The sequence below is a fragment of the Nanorana parkeri genome, unplaced genomic scaffold (genome assembly GCF_000935625.1).
Source record: "Nanorana parkeri isolate BGI_ZX_2015 unplaced genomic scaffold, ASM93562v1 scaffold1778, whole genome shotgun sequence".
NCBI lineage: Eukaryota > Metazoa > Chordata > Amphibia > Anura > Dicroglossidae > Nanorana > Nanorana parkeri.
In genome coordinates, this window is record NW_017308046.1 from 185,283 (window position 1) to 195,568 (window position 10,286).

A 10,286-nucleotide genomic window follows, 5' to 3' on the forward strand; every position below is an offset into this window, starting at 1 on the left:
AAAAAAAAAGCCGTATATTTATGGCGCCCTGCTCATAGGAGCTTGCTGTCCATCCGTTTTTTTACAACAGGTGGACGGCAATTGGTTAAGTAAGCACGATGGGTCTTTTATAAGAACTAATTGCAAATATATAATAAAATCAGTAACTTGTAAATTGCAAAAGTGAATGTGAAAAAAGAGACCCAAAGTGGCTTGTAACATTTGCTGTATTGTAACTACACATTTTTACTGAGACTTAGATTTACCACTGAAGAATTGGAAATCCAAATATAAAACAAATGGGAAATGCATAAATGGGAAATGCCCCAAAAGTCAATAGATGGCAATTGAGCAGGGTAGTGGTCATTCACTGCTTCAACAGACCCTTTCACCTTGCCCATTCAGGGTATAACTCTTATTTTAAACATCAGGTGGCCGGACCATTTTTACTATTTTTTACACAGATTACATATTTTAATTACAAATAGAAACGTTTTGAAAAACCTCTAACCTCATCGCCCTCCGAATCATATACTGTATTTTCTGAAAGCGCAGGTCTGGTAGAATTGCAAGACAGCTCTGTTCAATCTACACATTCCACTGTAGTTGTGTAAATATTTAATTATATGTAATAAAATATTTTTAAATAGTTGTGTGCACATACAGTAAATGCAACATCATTTTAAAAAATCCTACTAAAAATAAATCATATACTGTCAGTTACACTGACTTAAATTAAATAACACTTATGTATGAATGTTATATTGTGTGTTTTTCCAAAACAGTGACAATTGTAAGGCAGTAAATTTGCAACTTACACCAAAAGCATTCATTATTTTTTATATTTAGTATTAAGTTAAATGATGATCCCACAATTTTTTCATAGGGCACCATTCACATTATGCATTGCATTAACACACACACACACACACACATATTTGTATGTAGTGAAGCACTGTATTTAAAGTAGCCCATTCATTCTGAATGGGCTGGCAGCACACCTAACGTATGAAAAAAGGACATGCTCAATGTTTATCAGCGTAGTGTACCACAATGCACATATCGATGCAAGATGTGTGCATTATGGTAAATGCAAAGTAAAATGCATCTTTACTGCACATTATTGCAATGTGTGTGTATAAATGGGCCCTAAACTTTTAACATGTGTGGTGATGCCCAATGTGTGTATTTTAATCTGCATAATAACTGTGCATAAGGCCTTCTTCACGCCCGTACATTTCCTTGTAGTCTGTTAAAGTGCAATGTTCTGCAAATTAATATGTGTTGTATCAAGGCAAAGAACAAAAAACGGAACCATGTGTACAATGAAGTACGAGTCTGTCAACACCTACCGTAGTGTGCGTTAGGGTGCCAAATGCACATAACAGAGTGCCATATTTTGAGGTAGTGTGGAGGTAATGTGACATGTAATTAAGTGAAGTAATAAAGCCAAATAAATAACTTAATAAATAAAACTCTGGAAAAATCCCCCACACACAATGATCAGTAAGGTCTTTTTATTGCATGTTATTGCAACACATAAGTATGAAAAAGACCTTACTGATTATTATGTGTGTGGGGGATTTTTCCAGAGTTTTATTTATTAAGTTATTTATTTGGTTTTATTACTTCACTTAATTACTGTCACCAGGGGGCTAACAAGCTAGCAATGAAACTAGCGGCAATAGGAGAGAAGACTGATCTTATTGCAGACTAAAGAAGAGGATTAAGCATAGCAGCAGTAGCTACAGGAGGGAAGGGGGAACTTTTTACTTCTGTAGAAATGATGGGGTGGCTGGATAGTTGTTCTAATCACTTCTACTGCAAGTTCATGGCTCCCAATGAGCTTCTCTTAACCCTTGTGACTGTCATCTGAACCAGTCTATACCAAGATCACGGCTGCTGTGGAGTGATCACCGGCAATGATAGTCCACATACAAGCAATCTGGCACACTGGAGCGCATTGCATTGCAGTACTGTGCGTTCCAGTGCAGGTGATCACACTGCGGCTGGGAGGCACGTTTGGGATGCCACTGAAATTAATGGCACCACAACACACATTCCAGAGCAGAATTTTTAGGCCGAAACCAAAAATTACGGTTGCCACCTTATATAAATATTATAAATGCCCGGTCATACGTTTAGAGTTAGCCATGAAATTGGGCTTGAGAATGATTGCTCTCAATCCGGCGAACACGGCAATACCTGACATGTGTAGCGCAATTGTCATTATTCTATGTAGGTGCACCCGACCTATGCTTCTGTTAGTATACGGGTGTTCGCAGGGTTGGGGGACTCTAAAAATTTTTGGGGGTATTTTTAATTTCAATACGTTTTTATTGAGCATTTTCAGCGATACAAAGAAAAGGTATTCAATATTGAACAGCAATTCAGGTCTATTTAAGACCATAAGGACAAACCATAGGAAGAAAGAAAGATATATGTGGTGAGCCACTACAATCGGAGCTACCACCCCGTGTGGAAGTCCTGAGAAGGTCCAGGGACCTGACCATTTTGTGCAATGCGTAGATTCATAGCACAGAGTCATGTCATTGTGTCGTTGCAGATTGCGAGCACCCGTTCGTATTCATAGTGTAGCCTCAATACCTGTAGGGTCTCTGAGACATTAGCTGCTTGCAAACCATTCCAATGTCTTGAAACTGTTAATTTGGCCGCTAGGAGGATGTGAATCACCAGCGTTCTGAGGTGGGTAGGGAATTGGTCTATACCTAAGTGAAGGAGAGTCAGGTGGGGCTTGGGAGCAGAAAGGAAGCCAGTCACTGCAGATATTATTTGAAACATCCACCTCCAAAAGCTGGTAAGGCATTTGCAGGTCCAGTAGGTGTGTAGCAGTGTGCCCGTAAGTCCACAGCCTCTCCAGCACTCCGCAGAGGAAGCCGGAGACATGTTGGCTAGGCGGGAGGGTGTCAGATACCATCTGAGCAAGGTTTTCTGAGCCAATTCCCACATGTCTACACACCTATAAGCCCTCCAGGTATCTCTAAAAGAGAGCAGCCACTGATCCTCAGAGTACGTGGCTCCCATATCCCGCTCCCAAGTCTTGATGGGAGAGGTTTTCTCAAAATGTTGCTTGTTGTGGAGGAGTAGATAGAAAAGCGAGATGCCTTTATTTTGGGGAGCGGTGGATGTGAAGTAGGATAATGCTTTAAAGGGGAGTTTGATGTGAAGATTTGTCTTGTAGCGGAGAAGATGGGCTATTTGCATATAACAATAGTATTCTCCCTGAGGGAGTCGGACTTGGGGAGAGATCTCCTGGAATTTTTTAAGCAACCCCCCTTCCGTAATGTCGGATAGGGAGGTTATACCTCTATCTCTCCAGGTTTGTAAGGAAAGATTTGGGATCACAAGTTCCAACGAGGAAACCGGTACTGGAACAGTTTTCAGCGGGGGTGATGGTTTTGTATGGGAGCGGATTCCCAGGCACGGGACATTAGCTAACGAAGCAGGTCGTTACCGGGGACCATGTCGCTTTCTATGTTTACCCAATGTTCATCGGTGGGGGGAGTGAACCAGCTTTTGAGGTGAGTCAATAGTGTGGCTAGGTAGTAATCTGTAAAGTTAATATATCCCATTCCCCCCACTGCCCTGTGTTTAATAAGTAGCGAATGTGAGCTTCTAGCTCTCTTGCCCTGCCACACAAAGTCTTTGAGGCAGGGCTCTCAAGTACCATCGGGGGATTGCGATAGGCAATGTACGAAAAAGATATAAGAGTTGGGGCAGGAATATCATCTTAAAAGATGCCAGTCTCGCAGACCATGAGAGAGTTTTTTTTACCTAAAGCTACTAGCTCCTTCCTAAGCCTCTCCAAAAATGGGGGAAAATTATGTTGGAACAGCTCAGAGGTAGAACTGGGTATGGTGACGCCCAGATACACAATGCCCGGGTCAGGCCAGTGGTATTCCGTTTGGGTTTTTATGGGCTGTATGGTCTCCGCATCCATCCCTAGATTCAAGATTTGAGATTTGGCAACATTTACCTTATAATAGGACACAGAAGCATATGTGTGGATAACACAGGAAACTTCCCTCAGGGAAGACACCGGATTCGTTAACATTAATAGGACATCATCTGCGAACAAGTTGATCTTATGGGAGTAGTGCGATATGGATATTCCTGATATCTGTGGGTTCATTCTGATTGATTCAGCGAAGGGCTCTATGGATAAGTTGAATATCAGGGGTGAGAGGGGGCATCCCTGCCTAGTGCCATTGGTAATTTGTAACGGACTTGACAGAGTGCCAGACGTGAAGGGCACGAGTAAAGGGCTGTTATAGCCAAAAAGATATGGCCTCTGAATCCAAATTCGGTCAGAACCTGGTGTAGGTATGACCAGGGGACCTGGTCGAACGCCTTCTCTGCATGTAGCGCAAGAAGGGTCCCCAGAGGCCCTCGCCCGATGAATGATGTTAATTACTCATCCCGTGGCATCAGGAGCTTCACGTCCCTTAGTGAACCCCGTCTGGTCATGCTTGACCAGCATTGGAACTACATCTGTTAGAAGTTGTGCAAGGAGTTTGGCATACATTTTAAGGTCGCAGTTTAACAGGGATATGGGGCTAAAATGTTGGGGGGAATCCGGTGTCTTACCTGGTTTAGGTATAGTTACAATGAGGGCTTTCAACATTTCTGGAGGAAAAGACCCGGAGGCAGCAGCAGTGTCGAACGCCTTCAATAAAAATGGGTTCAGGGTTGTTTGGAAGATTTGGTAATATTCGTTGGAAAACCCATCTGGGCCTGGGGATTTACCTTTGGCATGGTTTTAATAGTATTCGCTAGTTCGGTTGGGGTGAATGGAGCATTGACCCAAGCAAGCTGAGATTCCGTGAGTTTAGGCAGGCGCAGGGACTCTAAAATATGTTAAGATATCCGAGGTCGTGGGTTGTGAGATCGAGGTGTCGTCCTTGAGGTTGTACAATTTGCTATAGTACAAGCTAAAGGAGTCAGCTATGTCTTGAGGATGCCAGACTTTGTGGTTGGAGACTGGGTGGAATAGGTACAGTATCTTGATGAAGTGCAGGCCTGTTTGAGGGGGGAGGTGTCATGCGTGACGCTGACCAGACGTGAGTAAGGGGAACGCCGATAAGAAAGCTGACGGAGCGGCATGAGAGAGCTGTAGCGTTACTAATCTAAACAGACCCCCTAGAGAGATGAGAAAGAAAAGCCAAACGAAAAATGGAGCTAAAAGTGAGGGAACTGGATCCCTGAAAAGATATCTTACAGCGGAGAGGATACGGCCTAAACAGAATCTAGATGAAAGGTTCCAGCGGCTGGATACTTCAGATATGCTGCCTTCACACTCAAGCTCGCCGACACAAGGTTCAGCTGGAATGCCATGTGAATTAGACCCAGCTGTATTGGTCTCGAGGGAGACAAGTGTGGAAACAGGAGGGGACTCGCAAGATCTGCCTACTAAAGCAGACATGGCCCAAATTTTGCAAGCAATGGAAAGATCAATAAAGCAAGATCTTAAAGGTATGAGAACAGATCTAACATATTTATGGAGGCGAGTTGAAGAGATGGAGGGAAATATGGAACAGCATAATAAGGCTATTCAGGATATGCAAGAGACACATAAAACAAACTTGCAATACATGAGAGCAACCTCATATAAATTGGAAGATTTGGAAAATAAAGATTGGAGGAACAATTTGAGAATAAGGGGTTTGTCTGGAAGTGTCTTAGATGGAAAACTGAAGGACGCTATGCAGGGTATTTTCTGTTCAATTTTAAATAAACCAGAAGTGACCCCACTTCGCCTAGATCGAGTGCATCGGACAGTACGCTCCAGAGGTATGGCATTGGCATATGTCGTATTTGTAATATGTAACATATCGCATATGTAATATGTCACTTTCATTATTATGAAGATAAGAAAGACGTTGTACATAATATCCGAGAACTCCCACATATTAATTTTGAAGGTGTACAGTTGCTGATATTCCAGGATCTAGCAAGAGAAACATTGATGAGACGCCGGGCTCTAAAACCGTTGTTAAATATTCTTAAAGCGACAGATATATCGTATAAATGCGGTTTCCCTACATGTTTGATTGCTAGGAAAGATGGACAATCGTATTATCTCCGCTATTATGAAGAGATGGAGAGGTTTTGTAATGGACTGGGAATTAAGGCCCCAGCACTACCTGGACTGGAAAGTGACATTTTAACCTATACCCAGTTATCAGATAAGAAATGGCAATCACTTTCAAAAAAAAAAAAAGATAATTGGAGAATTTATTGCTAAATATTATATAAATGATCAATGTAATGATTATTATTTATCTGTTTGTCTGGAAATAAGAAGATAGCAAAGTAGGAGAGTATAGAAAGTAATTTGAGAGTAACGCTAATTTGGTTTTTTTGGTTCCTCTACCTATTACCCACCCTCCTCCCTATTCTTTTTTTTTTTTTTTTTAAGCCGCCCGAGAATAACAACAGGCTTCAAGGCAAATTATCCCTTAGCAGTGATCTGTTTAGTTTCATTGAACATTGGACCCCCTAATATTGGATAGGGTCCCCCAATGGATTTTAATCTTAATTGGGGAACTAATTGCAAGGCAATGGTGCTGTGTGGAGGGATGTGAGATAATGTATTGTCTGTGTAGGTCATTTGTTTTCTTTGTTTTTTTTTATGTTTGTGTTTAACCAAGAGCCATGCCCTGAGACAAAAATAGAAATATATTGTATGGTAAAATAGATAACAAATGTGATAAATGCTGTTAAATGGGATATCTTATAATGTGAAGGGATTGAATTCTAGTGGTAAAATACATCAATTATATAGTGAATTGAAGAGACATGCAGGACACATAGTGTTCTTACAGGAAACCCATTTGACCCATGATACTACTACTAGATTATATACAGGTTGGCATAGTCAATGGTACTATAGCCTATCCGATACGAATAAAGCGAAAGGAGTGGCTATAGGAATCCATAAGAACATACCTTTTCAATTAGAAGATATGGTGGTGGATACACAGGGGAGATATCTATTCTTGAAGGGTTGCATAGGCAGGGTGAAATGTACGTTGATAAACATATACTTCCCTAACCAAGGTCAGGCCCAGTTCCTATCCCAACTTTTTTCACGCATTTTGGATTTCATATCTGGAATAATTATAATGGCGGGAGATATAAATGTGGCCTTAGAACCTAATTTAGACACTTCAACAGGAAGATCAAATATATCATTTAAACAGCTATCAAAGATAAAAAGCATCTTACATAAAATGCAACTTATTTTAACTTATTTAAAAAAAAAAAATGCAACTTATTGATACCTGGAGACTAATACACCCAAAAGAAAAAGATTATTCCTATTCTTCTACGGTGCATAATGTTTACTCAAGATTAGATGTAATTTTTTTGAATCACCATTATTTAGACTGTTTAAAAACAGCCTCTATAGGTGAAACCACTATGTAGGGCCATTCTCCATTGAAAACTGTTATAGACTTAGCCCTATCCCCAACTAAAATGAGCTCCTGGAAATTAAATGAGTCTCTGATACAGTGTACAGCAGATGTGGAAAACTTAACACAGGAAATAAAGTTCTTTTTTAATTTAAATGATTCCAAAGAGATATCATTAGCAACTCTCTGGGAAGCACATAAAGCGGTTATAAGGGGAAGATTAATAGAAATGGGAACAAGGCGTAAAAAAGAGAGTGAAAAAATAGAAAATGCATTAGATCAGATTAAAAAATTAGAAAAAGTACATAAACAATCATTGTTGGATGGACAATTGCAACAATTATCAACGAAAAGAGAAGAACTGAAACAATTACTAAACATCAAAACTGCCCAGAAGTTTCAATGGATATCCCAGAAAAAGTATGAATGGGGGAACAAACCAAGTAAAAACTTAGCTAGGACATTATATCAGAAACATAATACCACATTTATTACTAAGATAAAATCTCTAAAGAACCAGCAGGTTTATACTGCCAAAGACATAGCTAAAGCTTTCAGAGAATATTATATGTACTTATACAACGTGAGTACACAAGGATCCCTTAAAGACAGGAAAACATCAATATTATCATATCTACAAAGAGCAGGTGCACCTTCTATCCCGGTAAACTCCTTAATTGCTTTGGAAAAAGAGATGGATGTGAGTGAGCATGAGCAGGCCCTCGCTAATATGAGCAGGGGGAAGGCACCGGGACCAGATGGTTTTACAGTAGCTTATTATAAGGCCTTTAAAAAAGACCTTTTACCATACTTATCTAAATATGTTAATTTTCTAATACAGGAAGAACGGCTACGATCAGAGATATCCTTAGCTCACATAGTGGTGATACCAAAACTGGGAAAAGATCCAATGTGCTGTGGGAGCTATAGGCCTATATCACTATTAAATACTGATATTAACCCCTTCGTGACTGACGACGTACAGTGTACGTCGCCAGCATCGGGGCTGTTTAAACAGACTAACAAAGGTACCAGCTACCCGACTTCTACCGATAATTCCACAATATATCTCACTAGATCAAACTGGATTTGTCTCAGGTAGAGAGGCCAGAGATAAATCCTTGAGAACACTGGCAATTATGGAGTTTGTACAGAGGAACTCCCAGCCCACGATATTTTTATCTATAGATGCAGAAGAAACATTTGATAGAGTGGCATGGGATTTCCCTCTGGAAACTCTTAGATTTAATGGGTTAGGGGACAAAATGATGGGATGGATCTCTGCAATACATAGTAACCCCACAGCACAGATACGGGTAAATGGAAATCTAAGTGAACCCTTTAAGATAGGAAACGGAACCCGACAAGGATGTCCCTTATCCCCTATATTATTTGTAATAACATTGGAACCATTCCTTTCTTATATTAGACATAAACAAGATATACATGGAGTTATAGTGGGACGGGAAGAGCATAAATACGCTGCTTTTGCTGATGATATCTTGTTCTATATTCAGCAGCCTCATAGTTCTATACCAAATATATTGTCAGCTTTGCAGGAATATGGGGATCTATCAAATTTTAAAATAAACACTATTAAATCAGAAATCCTTTATGTAAATATGAAGCCCAGAGAGGTAAGAGCATTGAGACCAAATTTCGAGTTCCAATGGAAAGATCAGCTTAAATACTTAGGAATATATTTTACAACTAATTTAACAGATTTATTTGACAGTAATTATATGACCCTATTGAACACAATAGGAACAGATTAGACACAGTGGTCGATTCTATCCCACTCATGGATAGGGAAAATTAATGTGATTCAAATGAATATACTACCAAGGTTTATTTTTCTATTTCAAATGTTACCAATAATGATCCCACCACAATTTTTTAGAGTGGCACATTCGATTATTGCTCAATATATATATATGGGGGAAAAAGAGAGCTAGGATCTCCCATACAACCCTGACCAAAACTAAACAGCGGGAAGTTACGCACATGCGTTTATCTAGTTGGTATTCTTTGCACATTGCATCACATTGATTCACAGTTAATATTTAGTGCATTTGATTTTTCATTATGGATATTTTGTAGCAATTACATTTACACTAAGGTGCATGTTATATACATGCGTTTCTTTTTTGTTTTGCACTTTTTACACATTGTATCACATTACTCCAAGGTCAGTATCTACTATATCTGACACTTTGCGGTCTCATTCACACAGCGCGGCTTTTACCATTAATTTCATACGTTATATCTGACCACACAGATTTCAGCTGCTGCTTAACTTGATTAGAGTGGTGGCGCAAGGTTTCACATTATTCATTTATTTATTTTAGTTTTTGTTGTCTTGTATGAGATTTATAGAGGCACGCTGTGTAGATCCAGAGTATAGGAAAATATTAGAAAAGATGCTTGATTTAAGATGGGAAGGGGTGCGTATGGGGGGAGTCGGGGAGGGAGAGAGGGAGGGGGAAGAGATAGTACACATGAAATCACACAGGGAGCACAGATAGAGATTAAAAGGGGGAAGTTGTTAAGACACACATTTATTTTTTGGAAGATAAAAAGATACGGGGAAGGGAATTTGAAGGGAATGATATTACACAGATATAATTTAGAATTGATACAATAATGTAATTTAGAGGAGGGAGTGATTGATGACAAAAGGCAACGAGTGTAGAAGAGAGGGGGTGGAAATAATTAAATTGTTAAGACACACATTTACATTTTTGAAGAAAAAAAAGGTATGGGTAAGGGAAAATGATGTGAGTAGTGTCACACAGACATAAAGTAGAAGTGTAACATAAATAAACTAAATGAGGAAGTGATTAATGATAAAGGGGAATGGGAGGAAGAGGG

At 39.7% G+C, this 10,286-nt stretch overlaps 1 protein-coding gene across 1 annotated transcript in view; it reads right to left on the minus strand.

The window, feature by feature from the left end:
* Positions 1–5,422, minus strand: part of LOC108799652 (adhesion G protein-coupled receptor L3-like) — a gene marked incomplete at its 3' end in the record, with an annotated part of 189,610 nt that extends 184,188 nt beyond the window's left edge. Inside the window, exons 1-3 of the mRNA XM_018571547.1 lie at positions 5,233–5,422; positions 4,747–4,847; positions 4,588–4,666 (exon numbers count right to left, since the gene is read on the minus strand). Of these exons, the coding sequence (XP_018427049.1) occupies positions 4,588–4,666; positions 4,747–4,847; positions 5,233–5,422 (370 nt within the window). The remainder of the gene's footprint in view (positions 1–4,587; positions 4,667–4,746; positions 4,848–5,232) is intronic.
* Between the last annotated feature and the right edge of the window lie 4,864 nt (positions 5,423–10,286).